The 22668-nt window shown below is 44.8% G+C and overlaps 1 protein-coding gene across 1 annotated transcript in view; it reads right to left on the reverse strand.

Moving 5' to 3' along the window:
* LOC121585340 (F-actin-uncapping protein LRRC16A-like) overlaps positions 1 to 22668 on the reverse strand; it is a 250051-nt gene that overhangs the window by 44017 nt on the left and 183366 nt on the right. The window contains exons 22-25 of the mRNA XM_041901721.2: positions 11411 to 11583; positions 10927 to 10995; positions 3954 to 4047; positions 3137 to 3235 (exon numbers count right to left, since the gene is read on the reverse strand). Coding sequence (XP_041757655.2) covers positions 3137 to 3235; positions 3954 to 4047; positions 10927 to 10995; positions 11411 to 11583 — 435 coding nt within the window. The remainder of the gene's footprint in view (positions 1 to 3136; positions 3236 to 3953; positions 4048 to 10926; positions 10996 to 11410; positions 11584 to 22668) is intronic.

Genomic DNA, 22668 nt, shown 5'->3' on the forward strand with positions numbered 1-22668 from the left:
TGATGGCAGTGTATTCCAGACATGGGAAGCTCTCACAGAAAAAGCGGATTTACTAAAGGTGCTTTTCCTTAGGGGAACTACACAGTCACCTCTCATGGCAGACCTTGTGGATCTGCTGCCATATGTTTGGGTTTTCTGTTTAACAAAAATACTGAGTGGAGGGGGAGCCAAGCCATTTAGGATCTTGAATACAAGACATGCATCGGTGTATTGCACAAGATTTTCCCAACTCAGGAGCTCATGCTTTCTAAGGATGTGACAGTGATGATGGCTATTGGGCTTCCTATCAAGCACTTTGAGAGCCTGTTTGTAGACAGACTGAATAGGTCTTACTGTTGTACAGCAAGCTTGGGCCCAACTAGCCAAACAGTATGTTAAGTGGGGGAGTATCATAGATTTGAAGTACAGTTTTGCTACCTCTGTAGTCAAACAATTTCGTATAAATCGGAAATTAGCTAGGTTGAATTTGGTTATTTGAATTACCTTTTTCACATGCTTTTTTAAAAGAGAGGTTGGAATCAAGTATGATGCCAAGGTACTTAAAATCAGATACCCCCTGGAGCTTCTCCCCTGACACATAGACTTCTGGCTCAGTAGCATCTGTTGCCCTCTTTGTGAAGAACATGCAAACAGTTTTTTTCACATTGAGATGCAAACACGAGTCACTGAGCCACTTTGTAACCTGGACCATTACAGTAGTGAGTTCTTGTGCAGCTTGTTGTTTGCTCTTTGCATGCACATATATCACTGTATCATCTGCATACATTTGAACTTCAGACCCAGTACAGACAGAAGGCAGATCATTAATGTACAGGCTGAACAGGAGGGGCCCCAGTATTGACCCTTGGGGGCACACCCACATCATAGCTAAGAGTGGGCGACAGCTCATTGCTCACTCTGACACACTGAGTTCTGCCTTCAAGGTATGATTTCATCCATCTCAAGGCATCGGGGAAAAGTTGAACTTGGACAATTTTGTGATGAGAATCTCATGGTTAACAGTATCAAAAGCCTTCCTTAGGTCCAGAAACACAGCCCCAACAACGCCCCCTTTGTCCATCTTGGACTTCACATTTTCCAGAAAAAAGCAGTTGGCCATTTCTGTGGAGTGTTTCGCTCTGAAGCCAAACTGCATGCAATGTAATGTGAAGGGGCTGTTGTTGAGGTGGGCAATCAGTTGTTCTGCTACACACTTTTCAACAACCTTTGACACCACAGGTAGTATACTAATGGGCCTGTAGTTACTCACGTCAGCAGGGTCGCCTGATTTAAAGATGGCCGTTATTATGGCCGACTTCCATACCCTTGGAAACACCCCGAGACCAATAGATGTGTTGGTGACCTTAGTAATGGGGCCAATGAGTGACTCTTTGTAGTTTTTAAGAAAGGTAGAGTCCATCCCAAACACATCTTTGGCTTTAGAGTTCTTTAGTGAGCTAATCACCTTGTCTACCTTTGACTCAGAAACCTCCCTTATGATAAAGACAGGTTGAGCATCATTTACTAGCACTGAGCCCAAGAAACCAGTGGAGGGGTTCTGTGTCAGTACCCTGACAGAGTCAATAAAGTAGGAATTGAAGGCTATTGCTATTTCGACTGCATCCTGTGTTAGATTGTTATTCACCATGATTTCTAGTCTTTTTGCAGTGTTACTATGGTCTTTCCCTGTTAACTTTTTTAGATTCTCCCAGATCAGTTTAGAATTTCCCTTTGCTTCACCAATTATGTCAATAAAAAAGTTTGCCTTGGCCTGTCTGATTTCTTTCATCACCTTATTTCTCAACATGGTAAACCTACGTCTGTCATGCTCTAATTTGGATCTTAGGGCTATTTTTAGATAATAATCTCGTTCTTTCATCAATTTCCAGATTTCTCCATTTAGCCAAGGAAGAGTGTTCTTTTGGCCAGGTTTGGATTTGATTTTCTTTAGGAAAATATTCTTAGTTGATCAGGCTTTCTAACAGTAGAGAGGTTAAACCTGCTCTTAGACAGCTTTCTGGCTATAAGTGTCAGATTATGATCAGATAGCCCAGTAACCATATTGAATGATTTAGTCACTCTCTCTGGTTTATTACTGAACACCAAATCAATCTGTGTTTTAGAGCAACAAGTCACCCTGGTTGGCCCTTTAACTAGCTGTGTAAGGTCAAAGGTATTAGTGATCCGTTTGAGGGTTTTCCTACAACACTTGTCTTCATAATTAATGTTAAAATCTCCCATTAAGATGACCTCTTTCCCAAAATCACATTCCCTAAGCATGTTATTAAACTGATCAAAAAACACACTTTTGGTGGAAGGTGGCCTATACATTCCAATGAGGGTAAAAGACATTTGGGGAGACAGTGTAATGTTCAGGCCAATACATTCTAGTTCATTATCACCTGACCACTCAATTTGTTTACATCGGATATGTTCTTTAATATAAATCATCACACCCCTCCTCTTCCTTCAGTCCTGTCTCTCCTGAAAACATTGTAGCCAGGCACAATCAAAGCAGCAGATGGAGAGTTTCTATGGAGCCATGTCTCTGAGAGGCAGAGAAAGTCAAGGTTGGAGTCTGTGAGTAGATGTTGAATTTGATCACTTTTTGGAATGACACTACGAATGTTCAAGTGCCCCCCTAGTAGTCCCTTGGGCTTAGCTCGTGGGTCCCAGATGACTCGAGAGTGATTGACACATTGAAAAAAGTTAAATTTTCTGTGTTTTCTGACGGCTGGGGTTAGGCCGTTTTGTTTCGTTTTGATTAGGGGCAGTTCGGTAGCGCAATTAACAATCCCTCCCGCCTGCACTGGATGCGGGAAACTAATTAAAACAGCTTGCATACCAGAAGCAGAGTGGGTCAGGGGAGAAAGTTTCACTGGAGGGAGATTACAGGCTGTTGGTGGGGTGAATACACACAATGCTACGCTCAATAAGTCAACTAAATCAAGTCACGCTAGGACCCGTGTTGCTGACCCCTGTGTTGCTGACCCCTGTGTTGCTGACCCCTGTATTGCTGACCCCCGTATTGCTGACCCCAGTGTTGCTGACCCCGGTTTGACCTCTGCAGCTGTATTTAGATTGTAATCTATTTTTAAATACTGTTATGTGTGTGTGTGTTATGTGTGTTATGTGTGTGTGTGTGTGTGTGTGTCACCTGTTGAGTGGTGGTGGTAACGATCCCCTGTTGGAGGCGGTAGGCCTGCTCCTGGAGGTATTTACGAGTCTCATGGTTCCGGAACAGGTAGTTCTCAATCTGAAGAGAGGAGAGAGCATTACTTTGTCAGGCAGTAGCACAACGGTTATAGCTCATAGCTTTTGTTATCATATGGGTGTGTTAGGTGAATATATGTTATCATTGTTTTTGTACCCAGATAACACAACAAATCCCAATTGGAAAAATAATGATATTGATTGATAGTTCAACCATGGTTCAACAAGGTACTCAGTGTCTTATAGAACCTGATCACCTTGAGCAGGGCGTCCTCAGTCTTCTCAGGGCTGGCTTTAAGAGCCGGACTCACCTTGAGCAGGGTGTCCTCCGTCTTCTCAGGGCTTTAAGAGCTTGACTCACCTTGAGCAGGGCGTCCTCCGTCTTCTCAGGGCTTTAAGAGCTTGACTCACCTTGAGCAGGGCGTCCTCAGTCTTCTCAGGGCTTTAAGAGCCAGACTCACCTTGAGCAGGGCGTCCTCAGTCTTCTCAGGGCTTTAAGAGCCGGACTCACCTTGAGCAGGGCGTCCTCCGTCTTCTCAGGGCTTTAAGAGCCAGACTCACCTTGAGCAGGGCGTCCTCCGTCTTCTCAGGGCTTTAAGAGCTTGACTCACCTTGAGCAGGGCGTCCTCAGTCTTCTCAGGGCTTTAAGAGCCAGACTCACCTTGAGCAGGGCGTCCTCCATCTTCTCAGGGCTTTAAGAGCCAGACTCACCTTGAGCAGGGCGTCCTCCATCTTCTCAGGGCTTTAAGAGCTTGACTCACCTTGAGCAGGGCGTCCTCAGTCTTCTCAGGGCCGGCTTTGAGAGCCTGAGACGCATCGATGATGGGGATCGGCATGAACCGGATGGTGAAGTTTCTGTCAAGGAGATGGACGGTCTCATAAATGTAGCATAATTTAAACAGATAGTATAATGTATTTATTCATTACAGCCATATTTAACCATATATTGTCATTAATATTTGATTGCTGTATTCATATTTAAAACAGATATTATGACCCAATTAGTTATAGAAATCTGAATTGGTTTAAAAGCCAGTCATGCTAAATGACTTAAATGTTAAATGTAAATGTAATGAGTTACTCTAATATTCCTGAATATTATAATGTGGCAGTATAGGTTCTAAAATTATTATGTGTGATTATTAATTTGTTTATTTAATTATTTAATTAATAAAGTTAATTATTATGTTACATTATTAATGTGATTCTATCTTCTAGCACTATACATTTAACTGACATTCAACACTTGAATAGGAAAATGGACCCCAAATGTACTTAATTAATGTCACAGAGCAATGCTTTTCTAATGAACCCTCCAGAATAGAAACATTTGCCTCCGCGGCTACAACGACAGACTAGAGCACATCAAGAGAGGCCCACCCGCTGGATGTGTGTGTGTGTGTGTGTGTCTGTATGGACGTGTTTAACTATATTTGTGGGGACCACATTTTGTTAATCTCCACAAGGTCAAATGCTATTTCTAGAGGGTTTAGGGTTAAGGTTAGAATTAGTGTTAGGGTTAGAATTATGTTTAGGGTTAGGGTTAGGGTTATGAGCTAGGGTTAGGTTTAGGGTTAGGTTTAGGTTTTGGGGTTAAGGTTAAGGTTAGCGTTAGAGTTAGCTGTCACGACTTCCTCCGAAGCTGCCTCCCCTCCTTGTTCGGGCAGGCTTCGGCGTTCGTCGTCACCGGCCTTCCAGCCACTGCCGCTCCTCATCTCATCATTCCATTTGTCTTGTCTTGTCAATTACACACACCTGGTTCATATTCCCCTCATTAGTACGTGTTTAAGTGTTCCCTCTGCCCGCTTGTCCTTGTGGGTGATTGTTCATTGTGAGAATTAGTAGCTCAGTTGAACTCAGTATTTTGTATTGCCGGGGTATTTTCCCCGTGTGCATGTTTGTTCCAGTGTGCCTGTTTTGCGCACTGGACTGGTTACGCTGGATTACGGAATAAACTCTGTATACTGTGATTTACCCTCCTGTGCCTGACTCCTTCAAATCACCCATCACATTAGCGTTAGGGGTTAAGGTTAGGGTTAGCGTTAGCGTTAAAGGTTAGCGTTAGGGGTTAGCGTTAGGGTTAGCGTTAGGGGTTAAGGTTAGCGTTAGCGTTAGGGGTTAAGGTTAGGGTTAGCGTTAGGGGTTAGCGTTAGGGTTAGCGTTAGGGGTTAGCGTTAGCGGTTAGGGGGGAAAATAGGACTTTGAATGGGACTGAATTTTGTGTCCCCACATCTCTCAAGGCTAGTTGTTCAAGACTGTGTGTGTGTGTGTGTGTGTGTGTGTGTGTGTGTGTGTGTGTGAGAGCTCAGCCCTGGCAGCTGACAGAGAGAAGAGCAGGTCTGAAACAAGCCATTTCATCTTGATTGTGACTTGACCTCATAAGTGAGGTTACTGATCCTCTGCAAATGGAAAGTCTGCCCAGAATAGTATATTAATAATCATAGGCGTGGGGGGACCAGAGAGAGAGAGAAAGAGAGATAGAGAGAGAGGGCGAGAGATGGAGGGAAAGAGAGAGAGAGACTGGGACTGAACTGACTGAGTATCTGTCGCTCAGGTGAAGTGCCCCAACGGTAGATTCATTCTTAATCTGTAGTCAGAAAGGCCTCAGTGTGTCACTAAAGGGAATAGTTAAAGACTGAACCTTACACAGCCTCAGGGACCACTAGCTCCTACAGGACCTGATCTAACACAGTCCTCTACATAACTACAACCCCCTTCAAACACGGCTCATATGGGACAATTAGAATATACATCAACTCACTATAGGGTCTCTGATCAACAGTCTCACAACAAGCCAAAGCTCCAGAGACATCTTTGGATTGATATCACTGTTTGGTTAAAGAAAAAAGAGCTGTAAAAACCAACAGTCACTTTGAGAATCTCTTTCTATTTTGTGAGATGCAGCTATACGTCTCTGAGGGATTGCTAAGGAATAGGCCCACATGTTCAGTCAGACGGCCATGTCGTTTCACTATTCCTCAGTGAAATCCCAGCCAGAACAGGTAGCAGACTGAACCTGGTCTATTCAGACAGAGGCACAGGTTGGGCCGATGGGAATATAAGGCTGGGGTGAACATAAAGCATATACAGCAGTAATAAACCCAGGGTGTTTACATAAAGATGGTAATTTATCTAGTAAACCCAGGGTGTTTACATAAAGATGGCCACTTATCTAGTAAACCCAGGGTGTTTACATAAAGATGGTCACTTATCTAGTAAACCCAGGATGTTTACATAAAGATGGTCACTTATCTAGTAAACCCAGGGTGTTTACATAAAGATGGCCACTTATCTAGTAAACCCAGGGTGTTTACATAAAGATGGTCACTTATCTAGTAAACCCAGGGTGTTTACATAAAGATGGCCAATTATCTAGTAAACCCAGGGTGTTTACATAAAGATGGTCACTTATCTAGTAAACCCAGGGTGTTTACATAAAGATGGCCACTTATCTAGTAAACCCAGGGTGTTTACATAAAGATGGCCTAAGTATATGAATTATCTAGTAAACCCAGGGTGTTTACATAAAGATGGCCACTTATCTAGTAAACCCAGGGTGTTTATATAAAGATGGTCACTTATCTAGTAAACCCAGGGTGTTTACATAAAGATGGTCACTTATCTAGTAAACCCAGGGTGTTTACATAAAGATGGTCACTTATCTAGTAAACCCAGGGTGTTTACATAAAGATGGCCACTTATCTAGTAAACCCAGGGTGTTTACATAAAGATGGTCACTTATCTAGTAAACCCAGGGTGTTTACATAAAGATGGCCACTTATCTAGTAAACCCAGGGTGTTTACATAAAGATGGTCACTTATCTAGTAAACCCAGGGTGTTTACATAAAGATGGCCACTTAACTAGTAAACCCAGGGTGTTTACATAAAGATGGCCACTTATCTAGTAAACCCATGGTGTTTACATAAAGATGGACAATTATCTAGTAAACCCAGGGTGTTTACATAAAGATAGCCACTTATCTCTTATCAATAGATGGAGGACAAACTGAGCTATTTTCTGGATTCAGCTCAGAACGTACTTCACAGCTCCTCATATGAATAGCATAGCATAATGGAGTTCTGTATTGAGGCTGGATGAGTGAGATGGAGGGAGGAGAGGAGACGAGAGGATCTACTGAACCAGATATACTGAAGAGTTTATCTTCTCCCTTTACTCTTCTCTCTCTATCCATCTATCTCTCCTTCTCTCTCTCTTCCTCTCTCTCCATCTCTCTCCCTCTATATCCCTCTCTCTCTTCCTCTCTCTCTCTCTCTCTCTCATTATCTCTTTCTCTCATTATCTCTCTCCTCTCTCTCTTTCCATCTCTCCCTCTCTCTCTCCCCTTCCCCCTCTCTCTCTCTCTCTCTCTCTCTCTCTCTCTCTCTCTCTGTTTCTCACTCCCTCCCCTCCCCCCTCCTCTCCACCATGCGTACCACAGGGTTCCCCTCCATCCTCATCACAAAGCAGATTACAAATCACCAGCCTCCTCAGATTCATCACAGTGCGGTAGGTAAGCATCAGATTCATCACAGTGCGGTAGGTAAGCATCAGATTCATCACAGTGCGGTAGGTAAGCATCAGATTCATCACAGTGCGGTAGGTAAGCATCCAGCCAGCCAACGCTTATTGTTATGCAGCAATTACAGAATGTAGATGCTATTTAAATGAGGATGAAACAAAGGAGATGCCCAGACACAAAACAGGAGGGCTGTTTTTCACATCACTGAGTGGATCCTAATATCATTCAGATCCTCTCTAAATTCATAGACAGCCAATCACATGGTACCCTATCTGGTGCTTGTCTGCCATTCTTCTCCTCCCCCCCTCTCTCTCTCCTCCCGATTCCCCAACCCTTTCTCCTACTGCATCCTCCACTCTCTCCTCCTCCTGCACTCTTTCTCTCTCTCCTCTCCCTACCCTCTCTCTCTCCTCTCCCCACCCTCTCTCTTCTCTCACCCACCCACCCTCTCTCTTCTCTCTCTCCTCTCCCCCAGCCTCTCTCTCTTCTCTCTCTCTCCTCTCCCCACCCTCTCTCTCCTCTCCCCCACCCTCTCTCTTCTCTCTCTCTCTCCTCTCCCCCAGCCTCTCTCTCTTCTCTCTCTCTCCTCTCCCCACCCTCTCTCTCCTCTCCCCCACCCTCTCTCTTCTCTCTCTCTCTCCTCTCCCCCAGCCTCTCTCTCTTCTCTCTCTCTCCCCACCCTCTCTCTCCTCTCCCCCAGCCTCTCTCTTCTCTCTCTCTCTCCTCTCCCCCACCCTCTCTCTTATCTCTCTCTCCTCTCCCCCAGCCTCTCTCTTCTCTTCTCTCTCTCCTCTCCCCCAGCCTCTCTCTTCTCTCTCTCTCTCCTCTCCCCCACCCTCGCTCTTATCTCGCTCTCCTCTCCCCCACCCGCTCTCTTCTCCCTCTCTCTCTCCTCTACCCCAGCCTCTCTCTTCTCTCTCTCCTCTCCTCTCTCTCTTCTCCCTCTCTCTCTCCTCTACCCCAGCCTCTCTCTTCTCTCTCTCTCCTCTCCTCTCTCTCTTCTCTCTCTTTCTCCTCTAACCCAGCCTCTCTCTCTCTCTCCCCCACCCTCTCTCTTCTCTTCTCTTCTCACCTCTCCCCCACCCTCTCTCTTCTCTCTCTCCCCCCACCCTCTCTCTTCTCTTCTCACCTCTCCCCCACCCTCTCTCTTCTCTCTCTCCCCCACCCTCTCTCTTCTCTCTCTCTCCCCCACCCTCTCTCTTCTCTCTCTCTCCCACCCTCTCTCTTCTCTCTCTCTCCCCCCACCCTCTCTCTTCTCTTCTCACCTCTCCCCCACCCTCTCTCTTCTCTCTCTCCCCCACCCTCTCTCTTCTCTCTCTCTCCCCCACCCTCTCTCTTCTCTTCTCACCTCTCCCCCACCCTCTCTCTTTTCTCTCTCCCCCACCCTCTCTCTTCTCTCTCTCTCCCCCACCCTCTCTCTTCTCTCTCTCCCCCCACCTCTCTCTTCTCTCTCTCTCCCCCCCCCTCTCTCTTCTCTCTCTCCCCCACCCTCTCTCTTCTCTCTCTCTCCCCCACCCTCTCTCTTCTCTCTCTCTCTCCCCCACCCTCTCTTCTCTCTCTCTCCCCCACCCTCTCTCTTCTCTCTTTCTCCCCCACCCTCTCTCTTCTCTCTCTCTCTCCCCCACCCTCTCTCTTCTCTCTCTCTCCCCCCACCCTCTCTCTTCTCTCTCTCTCCCCACCCTCTCTCTTCTCTCTCTCTCCCCCACCCTCTCTCTTCTCTCTCTCTCCCCCACCCTCTCTCTTCTCTCTCTCTCCCCCACCCTCTCTCTTCTCTCTCTCTCCCCCACCCTCTCTCTTATCTCTCTCCCCCACCCTCTCTCTTATCTCTCTCTCTTCTCCCCCACCCTCTCTCTTCTCTCTCTCTCAACAATAAATATTAACAGTAAACATTACACTCAGAAGTTTCAAAATAATAAAGGCATTTCAAATGTCATATTATTAGGGGTGTAACGATCCATCTACTACATCGATGTATCGATTTATATTCCTATGATCCAACTACATCGATCTGTGCTCGGCGAGTTGGACTTTTGGACAACATATATCAATCTAACATTGTTTTAAAATGTAATAAATCGATTGTATCGATACTAGGAAATAACCCATTGGATTTAAGCACGTCAGACTTTATATGGATGTTTTTTCTTAGCACTTTTAATGATAAAGGCTTTAAACATTACTCGATTCAGTCTGCCTATCCGTGACGTCATCGCCCACGCCAGCAGCAGCGCAAAGGCGCAAAGACAACAAAACATAGCATGGCGGACGACAGAGGAGAAGCCGACGAGCGAGAAATTATCAAGCCACCATTGCGGTCCTTACAAGAAACAGGAATCTAGGAAACTTCACCTGCACTGTCCAGTATCCAGGTATTTATTTCAGTCACACTGGTTGAATTTTTGGCTAAAAGGTTACTGAATCGATTTCAAGTCACTGAATCGTTTCGGATCGTATCGTTCTAAATGAACCAATATCGTCCTTGAATCGTATCGACAACCACGAATCGTGATACAAATCGAATCGTTGTTAAAACGAATCGTTACACCCCTACATATTATGTATATATACAGTGTTATAACAATGTGCAAATAGGAAACAAGTACAAATGGGAAAATAAATAAACATAAATATGGGTTGTATTTACAATGGTGTTTGTTCTTCACTGGTTGCCCTTTTCTTGTGGCAACAGGTCACAAATATTGCAGCTGTGATGGCACACTGTGGTTTTTCACCCAGTGGATAAGGGAGTTTATCAAAATTGGGTTTGTTTTCGAATTCTTTGTGGATCGCTGTAATCTGAGGGAAATATGTGTCTCTAATATGGTCTCTCTCTCCCCCACCCTCTCTCTTCTCTCGGTCTCTCCTCTTTCTCTCCTCCTGCACCCTCCACTCTATCTCTTCATCACCCCTCTCCTCTCCCCTACCTCTCTTTCTCCGCTAACCTCCTCTCCTCTCTAACCCCATTCAACCCTCTTTCTCACCCCTGCCAGGGATGAACAGCAGACCAGACCAGACCCAAGGGGAGCAGAGAGGTACACAATAACCACACTGTTTTCTTTCTTCACCACAGCAGCCTACTGTATCATCATTTGTATTCTGGAAGTGTTTTTGGTTATAATAATTCACCACAGTAGGCGACACACACACACACACACACACACACTCACACACACACAAACACAAACAAACACACAGAATCCCATTGCTCCTCACTTCTCCAGAGCAGCTGCTACATCCTGAAGACCTTGAGGACTGACGTTGTTCTTATCCCAGATCACCGTCCTGGTAAAAAAGATCAGAAGCATCTATCAATCACATTTCAAACAATCCCACTGTCTTCTATATACAATAACACACTCTAACAGAGAGACAAATCAAACTGTGAGGGAGTCTTCAGAGCACATCTAAAAAATGTCTCATAATAATGTATTAATTCAGGACGAGCAAGAGAGGACAAATATTTCATCATCAGTGTGTCTGAGAGAGTCCTCTCCTCACCAAACCATCATCAGTGTGTCTGAGGTAGTCCTCTCCTCACCAAACCATCATCAGTGTGTCTGAGGGAGTCCTCTCCTCACCAAACCATCATCAGTGTGTCTGATGTAGTCCTCTCCTCACCAAACCATCATCAGTGTGTCTGAGGGAGTCCTCACCTTACCAAACCATCATCAGTGTGTCTGAGGAGTCCTCTCCTCACCTTAGTTTGCTGTTGATCTGCAGGGCCTTGGCCAGCATCTTGGCCCCCATGTCTCCCATGGCGTTCCCACTGATATCCACCCTGGTCAGACTGGTGTTGCTGCCCAGAGCATTCAGCACAATGGTCAGGTCTGTCTTCAGCTTAGAGTCAGCCAGGGACAGAGACGTCAGGGGCTGCAGGGGGACAGAGGATAATCAATCAATCAATCATTCAATAAATAAATCAATCAAGCAATCATTCATTCAATAAATCAATCACATTTATTTATATAGCCCTTTTTACATCAGCAGTTGCCAGAAAGTGCTTTTACAGTAACCCAGCCTAAACCTTAAAGAGCAAGCAGATACAAAAGCACAGTGGCCAGGACAAACTAGAGAGGAACCAGACTCAGAGGGGACGCCCAAGAAGACTCTGTCTCCATAATAGAACCAGGCTCAAATGGGAGGCCCAAGAAGACTCTGTCTCCATAATAGAACCAGGCTCAAATGGGAGGCCAAAGAAGACTCTGTCTCCACAATGGAACCAGGCTCAAATGGGAGGCCCAAGAAGACTCAGTCTCCACAATGGAACCAGGCTCAGAGGGGAGGCCCAACAAGACTCAGTCTCCACAATGGAACCAGGCTCAAATGGGAGGCCCAAGAAGACTCAGTCTCCACAATGGAACCAGGCTCAGAGGGGAGGCCCAACAAGACTCAGTCTCCACAATGGAACCAGGCTCAAATGGGAGGCCCAAGAAGACTCAGTCTCCACAATGGAACCAGGCTCAGAGGGGAGGCCCAACAAGACTCAGTCTCCACAATTCTAATCTATGCTCCCATGTGAAAAATAAACTGTGAAAGTTATTTTTCTTGCTAGACTCTTTCTCTTTGATAGTTGTCTTGACTTTGAACTAAGAAAAAGTAAAACGTAAGAAAACCGACTTCACTTCACAAAGCAACTACATTATTGGCCCAATGTCACACCTTTCACAGCTTGGTAGCTCAGCCCTTCATCCCTATGAGTTTGATCTCACTAAACTAAGTCCACAGACTCAGCACCTCTCAGCAGGGATATCAATTCAGATAGGATTATTTTTGCCCGACATTTCACATTTTCAGGATTTTCCTGGACATAATAAATTAAATGGGTGCCTCAGATACCCAAATGCAAAGCTTACAACTGGGATGAAATGCAGACAGATTTAAAAGGAACAGCGTCGATATCAAAGCTAACATCAATACTTTAAACATCCCATCTCTGCTCAGACTGACTAGATTTGAAACCATTTTGTCCGTCCGTTTTGACTGGCTACTAAAAGACCTTGGCCAGAGAGATTATAGCCACAGTTCAAACAGCTGACTGAAGAATTGCTTAGTATCCAGCTGTTTTGGTAGAGGGGGAGAGTGAGACAGGGGGGGGAACAGGTGGGGAGCAGACATCAAAAGCTGTGTTATGCTGACTTTGTTCTGTCTGGTTCAGAGTTAAACTACTGACCCTGTTCTGTCTGGTTCAGAGTTAAACTACTGACCCTGTTCTGTCTGGTTCAGAGTTAAACTTCTGACCCTGTTCTGTCTGGTTCAGAGTTAAACTACTGACCCTGTTCTGTCTGGTTCAGAGTTAAACTACTGACCCTGTTCTGTCTGGTTCAGAGTTAAACTACTGACCATGTTCTGTCTGGTTCAGAGTTAAACTACTGACCCTGTTCTGTCTGGTTCAGAGTTAAAGTACTTATTCTTTCATAACATCTTTGGTCTGGTTCACATCCAGGCATCCAGACTACTGCTGCACTGTAACGTACACTACCCTACGTATGTATTTGGACAGTGACGTTAAAACGTTAAATTTGGCTTTATACTCCAGAATTTTGGGATTTGAGATCAAATGTTTTATATGAGGCGACAGTACAGAATGTCACATTTTATTTTGGGGTATTTTCATACATATCTGTTTTACCGTTTAGAAATCAATGCACTTTATGTATTTCGTCCCCCCATTTGAAGGTTTCATAAGTATTTGGACAAATGTATTATAGTGTATTACATTTTGGCAAAAGTTTATTATTTGGTCCCATATTCCTAGCACACAATGACTACATGGATAATCGTGGTAGCGCACCCCCGCCCCCATCAACAAAGTGTTAGGTCTCAAATTCAGAAGACAGTGTGTGAGAGCAGAGGCATCTTTGAATTAGTTCTGTGGAAAATAATATTTAATCAGTGGAGGAACATCCTCCTCAGTGAATTTCAGAAACATTTAAATTTTTTGCAGACGCTCTTATCCAGGAGAAATTAGGGTTAAGTGCCTTGCTCAAGGGCACATCGACAGATTTTTCACCTAGCCGACTCGGGGATTAGAACCAGCAACCTTTCGGTTTCTGGCACAATGCTCTTAACCACTAAGCTACCTGCCGCCTCAAATAGTGAAACATTAAAACAGTTATCCTTTTTAGATAAAACTATACTAAATATAATCACATCACCAAATAATTGATTAAAACACATTGTTTTACAATGAAGGTCTACAGTAGCCTCAGCAGCACTCTGTAGGGTGGTACCATGGTGTAGCTGGAGGACAACTAGCTTCTGTCCTCCTCTGGGTACACTGACTTCAATACAAAACCTAGGAGGCTCGTGGTTCTCACTCCTTTCCATAGACTTACACAGTAATTATGACAACTTCAACCTATCAGAGCTCTTGCAGCATGAACTGACATGTTGCCCACCCAATCAAAGGATCAGAGAATTAATCTAGTACTGAAAGCATAAGCTACAGCTAGCTAGCACTGCAGTGCATAAAATGTGGTGAGTAGTTGACTCAAAGAGAGAGAAAGAAAATAGTTGAACAGTTTTGAACAAACTTAATTTCTTCCAAAATTAAGGAGAAGCAAGAGAGAGAGAAATAGATAGCTATATTTCGTAGTATATTTTTTTCACTTTCACTTTCACTTACTTAGCTAGCATCGAATGCAGCTAGCTAGTTTAGCCTACTCAAACACCCGGCTCAAACAGAGAGGGATGCTATGTTAGCTAGCTGGCTATGGCTATCCAACACCGGAACTCTTTCAAGTCAAGGTAAGCTTTTGGTTTTATTCATTTATTGCCACCGGGGCCCGCCAGTGTAACTACTAAACTGCTTGCTGACTGTACACTGTACTGCATGGTTGTAGCGGGTTTACTAACACTTTCGTTCGATTAGTTCTAGCTGACTATGACGTACAACGATGTATGCTGTGTGTAGCGGTTTGGTATTTGGTGTTTTATTAGGATCCCCATTAGCTGTTGCAAAAGCAGCAGCTACTCTTCCTGGGGTCCACACAAAACATTTACATTTTAGTCATTTAGCAGACGCTCTTATCCAGAGCAACTTACAGTTAGTGAGTGCATACATATTTTTTTTATTTTTCATACTGGCCCCCTGTGGGAATCGAACCCACAACACTGGCGTTGCAAACGCCATGCTCTACCAACTGAGCTACATCCCTGCCGGCCATTCCCTCCCCTACCCTGGGCCAATTGTGCACCGCCCCATGGGTCTCCCGGTCACGGCCGGCTAGGACAGAGCCTGGATTCGACCCAGGATCTCTAGTGGCACAGCTAGCACTGCGATGCAGTGCCTTAGACCACTGCGCCACTCGGGAGGTACATGACATAATACAGAACATTAATAGACAAGAACAGCTCAAGGACAGAACTACATAAAACCATTTTTTAAAGGCACACGTAGCCTACATATCAATACATACACACAAACTATCTAGGTCAAATAGTGGTCATGATATGAAGGTTTAGCTTGAAATGTTTTTTTTCGCCTGGTCACAGACAGCTGATGTGTTGTGAACTGAAGTCCACAAGCAAAGGGAAAAGTTCAGAGGAGGCGAGCACGTAGATAGATGTAAGAAGGAATTATATATACGTGCTGCTTGTATGTGGCTGCTATGAAAGTGAACTGTGTTTGCTTGTGATCTGTTGAAAAACATTTCTTAAACGGAAGGAAACGGAACGAAACGGGGATAAACATACCTGAATTTGTCCAATAAAACTCAAGTTTGCAACTGTTGGACTAATGATTACACCCTAGATCAGCTAGATGCGGGCAAGAGTGTGCAAGGTGGCATTGAATGTGTCACTGTCTGTCACCTTGATTACTAAAAATTTTCTTGACCAGTGCACCTACGTTGTAAACTTTCCTTCATGGGCTAGGTTGTAGCAACCTCATGATGGGTACAGGGAAAACTTGAGTATCATGTAGTAGCCTAAACCTATCAATGTTACATTGAGCTGGGTGAATGGAATATGAATGAGTCATCCAATATGCTGTAATAGAAATAAGGCCATGTTAAAATAAAGAAATGATCCTCCCTCATCTTAAACGACCGCCACTGTATTACATGTACATTTTTTATTTTTTATTTTTATCCCATAAATCAGGATTCGCACAGACAGTGGCAAGTTACATTCAAGTACTTTCAAGTACTTTTTCAAGCACTAATATCTATTTTCAAGTACCATCATTTTGTAATAGTTCATTTTATGCCATTGTTTCTAGTTGCCACCAGGTGGCAGTATATCGCCATGACCTCATGAGAGAAAAAAAACTAACTTAGTATTCATCACTACCTTACAAGTTCTACTCAATAATACTTTGTTTCACTACTTAATTACTACATACATGAGTGGTAAGTCAATACTAATGATGTTGTAATTTGAGTAGTGATGAGAAGAGATTTGGGACATGCCTACTGGAGAACACATATTTCCTATTTGCATTACTATACAATTCCAGCTTAATGACTGTGTTTTTATTGGGCATTTGGGAATCTAGTACTTAATAGCTACAAAAAAGCGTCTTGCTTCCGACTGGCAGCTTTAGTGTCGCCTGTCGGGAGAGGGGGGTGGGGGCTGTGTGAAGAAAACGGCACGTGAACGACCACCAGAACGGCAGGTGCACGGCTGCCGCTTGATGAAGTGGAATATCGCGGGAGGCCCTTGGCAAAAGAAAAGCTCTGGAGGTTGCGCCAGCGCAGGATGCAGCGTTGTGTCTTTTCCCCTTCATGTGGCTCTTCAGAGCCGATCCATGCTCGCAATGTCAAAGTCTGATGCATTTTTTGCACCTTACACAGTGTGGGAATGGTTGGGTCCAGTGGTTGGCATGGTGATGTAGTGGTAAAAAAAGGTGGGTAAACTACACTGAACAAAAATATAAAACGCAACATGTAAAGTGTTGGTCCCATGTTTTATGAGCTGAAATAAAAGATCCCAGAAATGTTCCATACTCACAAAAGGCAGGATTGAATCTAAACGATATGACGTTTGACGGCGCCTAAATCAGTCAGTTCTGTACCTGCATGGCTGAGTGGCAGTGTGGGTGGAATGAGCCTGGCAACCAGAGCGCGAAACACGTGAGGAAATAAAACTCTGTAGTCCGCCTGGAAATTAATTCGCAAGACCAATACAATTTTATAATATTGTATTTGATATACATATATAAAACATATTTGATCATTATCTGTTCTCCTTAATTCAAGTACTTTTCAACTTGAGAAAATGTCTGATTTTCAAGGTACTCCAGTACTTGAATTTCAGAGTGCCAAATTCAAGTACTTTAAGCACCTCAAGTACCTTGTGTGAACCCTGATAAATTGATCAAATTGAGGGGGCACTTCAATGTCCCCTTCCAGACCTGCCTGTGTTCCCACACAGAGACGTGGAACACAGGCAGGGCTGGAAGGAGACAACTCTGGGGAGGTCGGCTACACTCAGTAGGGTCTAGGGTTGCAAAAATGTCAGTGACTTGCCAAAATGTCTCACCCTACACTCATAGAAAAAAGGGTTCCAAAAGGGTTCTTCGGCTGTTCCCATAGGAGAACCCTTTTTGGTTCCAGGTAGAACCCTTTTTAGTTCCAGATAGAACTGTTTTGGGTTTCCTCTGTGGAAAGGGTTCTACATGGAACCCCAAAGGGTTCTAACTGGAACCAAAAAGGTTCTACCTGGAACCAAAAATAAATATTTAAAGGGTTCTCCTATGGGGACAGCCGAAGAACCCTTTTAGGTTCTAGATAGCACCTTTTTTTCTAAGAGTGTATGGGCCCTGGTCAAAAGTAGTGCACTATCAAGGGAACAGGGATTTGGGATGCATCCAAAAACAGGACATTTACTGTCTATCGCTATGGTTCTCTCTGTGTAGGCACACAGAATACTAAGATTATGTAACATTCATTGAAATTAAACTCCTTGATTTCTACCTCTCTATAACAAGAAACCAAACCCGCCTTCTACCAACATTTCATTGTATGTGTTGTGTTTTGGTGTAGTAGTCTAAACAAGGCCTACAATGAACTACAGACAGTTTGTTGCTGAAAGTAGAAAGAAAGTTAGAAATCCTCCCCAGTGAGATTCACTGTCTTGTCTTTCCTCTCATGTTTTCTCTAGCCTCACTGGAGACATACTGTTTATTTCTGTTTCTCTTCTTCATACTGTCTGGCACTGGGAGCCATGCCAGAGGGGAGAGGAGATATCAGAGAGATATCACAAACCCTAAACCATCTCTGCCCAGTCTGCCAAGAAGCCAACCCAGATCTCTTTATGTGGACCTGACATGTAATGCAGTAATATAAATTCAGAGCGGTTACATCCCTCACTCTGCCCTCCACAGTGTGAGGCTGCGTCCCAAATAGCACCTTATTCTAGGGAATGGGTCAAAAGTGGTGCACTATATAGGGAACCATTTAGGATGGATAGTATAACATTTTAATTTTAGTCATTTAGCAGACGCTCTTATCCAGAGCAATTAGGGTTAAGTGCCTTGCTCAAGGGCACATCAACAGATTTTTCACCTAGTCAGCTCAGGGATTTGAACTAGCAACCTTTTGGTTCCTGGCCCAACAATCTTAACTGCTAGGCTACCTGTCCCAACATGCCATGTTTCTGAGCAGCGGTAAGGTCACACTAATCTAAACGGCCACCGTTCAGACAGATGGAATACCTGCTGTTATAGAAAACATGTTCATCCCACCAGCACAGAGCCCATGCAGTCTGTGTCAGAGAAACTGTATCTGTCTGATCCACAGCCTCTCTCTGCTACTGTAGCACTCTGAGGGGATGGGAGGGGATCCATCCATCCATCACTCCTCCTCCTCCATCCATCCATCACGCCTCCTCCTCTATCCATCCATCACACTCCCTCGTTCTCCTGCTCCAGACACTCCATCTCTGCTCTGCCACGCTAGCTCACAGACAGGAGAAACCCTGTGTGTGTGTGTGTGTGTGTGTTTGTGTGTTAATAGGTGCACGCATGCGCACATGTGCGTAGCCCTGCAGTCTAGCCCCTCTGCTACAGATTCCCACCACAGCCCAGCCTGCCTCTCAGACACACGCCACCTGCACTGTCAGATAACACACCAGGCCTACAACATCATCCCCCCCCCACCACCACCACTACTAACCCCCTCTCCCTCCACCCCAGACACAGTGATTCTACCCCCACCACCAACCCCCTCTCTCTCCACCCCAGACACAGTGATTCTACCCCACCACCACCAACCCCCTCTCCCTCCACCCCAGACACAGTGATTCTACCCCCACCACCAACCCCTCTCCCTCCACCCCAGACACAGTGATTCTACCCCCACCACCAACCCCTCTCCCTCCACCCCAGACACAGTGATTCTAGCCCCACTACTAACCCCCTCTCTCTCCAACCCAGACACAGTGATTCTACCCCACCAACACCAACCCCCTATCCCTCCACCCCAGACACAGTGATTCTAGCCCCACTACTAACCCCCTCTCCCTCCACCCCAGACACAGTGATTCTACTCCAACTACTAACCCCCTCTCTCTCCACCCCAGACACAGTGATTCTACCCCACCAACACCAACCCCCTCTCCCTCCACCCCAGACACAGTGATTCTACCCCCACTACTAACCCCCTCTCCCTCCACCCCAGACACAGTGATTCTACCCCAACTACTAACCCCCTCTCTCTCCACCCCAGACACAGTGATTCTACCCCACTAACACCAACCCCCTCTCCCTCCACCCCAAACACAGTGATTCTACCCCCACTACTAACCCCCTCTCCCTCCACCCCAGACACAGTGATTCTACCCCCACTACTAACCCCCTCTCCCACCACCCCAGACACAGTGATTCTACCCCCACTACTAACCCCCTCTCCCTCCACCCCAGACACAGTGATTCTATCTAAATTCAATTGATTGGACATGATTTGGAAAGGCACACACCTGTCTATACAAGGTCCCACGGTTGACAATGCATGTCAGAGCAAAAACCAAGCCATGAGGTCGAAGGAATTGTCCGTAGAGCTCCGAGACCGGATTGTGTCGAGGCACAGATCTGGGGAAGGGTACCAAAAAATGTCTGCATTATTGAAGGTCCCCAAGAACACAGTGGCCTCCATCATTCTTAAATGGAAGATGTTTGGAACCACCAAGACTCTTCCTAGAGCTGACCGCCCGGCCAAACTGAGCAATCGGTGGAGAAGGGCCTTGGTCAGGGAGGTGACCAAGAACCTGATGGTCACTCTGACAGAGCTCTAGAGTTCCTCTGTGGAGATGGGAGAACCTTCCAGAAGGACAATCTTCTCTGCAGCACTCCACCAATCAGGCCTTTATGGTAGAGTGGCCAGACGGAAGCCACTCCTTAGTAAAAGACACATGACAGCCCACTTAGTCTGCCAAAAGGCACCTAAAGACTCTCAGACCATGAGAAACAAGATTGAACTCTTTGGGCTGAATGCCAAGCGTCACGCCTGGAGGAAACCTGACACCATCCCTACGGTGAAGCATGGTGGTGGCAGCATCGTGCAGTGGGGATGTTTTTCAGCGGCAGGGACTGGGAGACTAGTCAGGATCGAGGCAAAGATGAACAGAGCAAAGTACAGAGAGATCCTTGATGAAAACCTGCTCCAGAGCGCTCAGGACCTCAGACTGGGGCGAAGGTTCACCTTCCAACAGGACAACGACCCTAAGCACACAGCCAAGACAACGCAGGAGTGGCTTCGGGACATCCAACCTGACAGAGCTTGAGAGGATCTGCAGAGAAGAATCTGAGAAACTCCCCAAATACATGTGTGCCAAGCTTGTAGCGTCATACCCAAGAAGACTCAATGCTGTAATCGCTGCCAAAGGTGCTTCAACAAAGTACTGAGTAAAGGGTCTGAATACTTATGTAAATGTGATATTTAATTTTTATTTTTTATAAATTAGCAAACATTTCTAAAAACCTGTTTTTGTTTTGTCATTATGGGGTATTGTGTGTAGATTGATGAGGGAAAAAAACTATTTAATCAATTTTAGAACAAGGCTGTAACGTAACAAAATTTGGAAAAAGTCAAGGGGTCTGAATACTTTCCCAAGGCATTGTATTTCCACACTATGAGGTTGGAATAATACTGTGAAATTGTGAAAATTATGATAATGCCCTTTTTAGTGTAAAAGCTTTTTGAGTTTTGGCCTGCCTGGTGACATCACTAGGCTGTAAATTAGTTAATAGACCAATAAGAAAGAGAGTTCCAAACCTCTCTGCCAATAACAGCTAGTTTTCAGTTTTCTGTTCAAATATTTTTTATTGAACACACACAAGAATGGTGTATAGGTATGAAAGACATGTGTACAGTTCTTATCTAAACATAAGAGAACAGACATGAACAACAAGACCCAGAGTTCTGGACATAAAACAAATATTACAAAACACGACATACAGAACAGGGACAGGTAGAAAGAAAAAGGGTAGATGTAACCCCCCCACTTATACCCCCCTTTATCCCCCCCCCCATTCCACCCTATTCCCCTCCCGACTGCTCGAGTGTCGGGGCCAGCACACGCTGCCCAAAGGTGTATATAAATATGACAATTGAGAGTGCGTTAAAAAAGTATAAATTCACAGCACCGACTGGTCCAGGTAAGAGAGGAAAGGCTGCCAGATTTGATCAAATGTTGATAATTTATTGTTCAGAATATATCTAATTCTTTCTAAGTGTACAGTTTTTGCCACTTCGCTGAGCCATAATTTGGTAGAGGGCGCTTCCCTCCTTTTCCAAAACAACAAGATTAATTTTTTTGCCGAGATGAGACTGTAAGAGATTAGTTGTTTTTGGGAGTTGGTTAATCCGTTTAGGGAGTCGGACACTCCCAGGATTATCAGAAGCGGGTCTGGGTCTATTGAAGTCTCCAGAACTTCAGAGAGGACCCCAAATATTCCGCACCAATAACCATACAGACTAGAGCATAGGGCAAAGCAGTGGAGTAGTGTACCCTGCTCAGCCTGACATTTATCACACATAGGGGATGTATCAGGAAATATCCTATGCAGTTTAGTTTTGGAATAGTGTAATCTGTGTAGTACCTTAAATTGTATGAGACGATGTCTGGAGTTAATGGAGCAGGTGTGGATATACTCCAAGCTATCCTCCCAGTCTGCCACCGAAATATCAGTCCCTAGTTCTTCCTCCCATTTTGCCTTAATGGCATCTGTAGAGGGTGCGCTAACAGATTGAAAAGCGTCATATAGACGAGATATCAGTTTGTCTGAGGTGGGGCATATTTTTATGCATCCGTCAAACATGGAAGGTTTAGCATTCTCAAATGTTGGGAGGTGTTTTCTAACATAGTCTCTAATTTGTAGGTATCTGAAAAAGTTACTTCTGGGAAGGTTATAAGTTTCCCTCAGCGCTTCAAAGGAAGCAAAGGTCCCTCCTATATATAAATCCCCTATGGTACTTATCCCCAACTCTCCCCATCGCTCAAAGGTGTTATCAAGGTTAGAGGGGGCAAAGGAGGGATTCCTGGCAACAGGGAGCATGAATGATATTGGTCTAAGCTCAAAGTGGACTTTAATTTGCTTCCAGATTCGGACTGTGCTATGTATAATAGGATTGTTATGGTAAAGTGACATCTCCAGATTAACAGGTGACAAAATCACGGCACCAATAGAGAAGGGGTGACACTCCTCCCGCTCCATGCTAAGCCAGCTGGGTGGCGGGGTTGCGTCATCCAGCAAAAACGTAACAGCGCGGAGGTTAGCGGCCCAATAGTAAAATATAAAATTTGGGAGAGACAATCCTCCTTCCATCTTGGATTTACATAGGTGTTTTTTACCTATCCTGTGTGTTTTATAATCCCAGATGAAAGGATTGATAATAGAGTCCAGTTGTTTATGAAATGATTTAGGTATGAATACTGGGATGTTCTGGTATAGGTAGAGCAGTTGTGGGAGGAAGACCATTTTAATGGCATTAATTCTTCCGAGCAGAGAAATTG

The sequence above is a fragment of the Coregonus clupeaformis genome, chromosome 17 (assembly GCF_020615455.1).
Source record: "Coregonus clupeaformis isolate EN_2021a chromosome 17, ASM2061545v1, whole genome shotgun sequence".
NCBI classification, from domain to species: domain Eukaryota; kingdom Metazoa; phylum Chordata; class Actinopteri; order Salmoniformes; family Salmonidae; genus Coregonus; species Coregonus clupeaformis.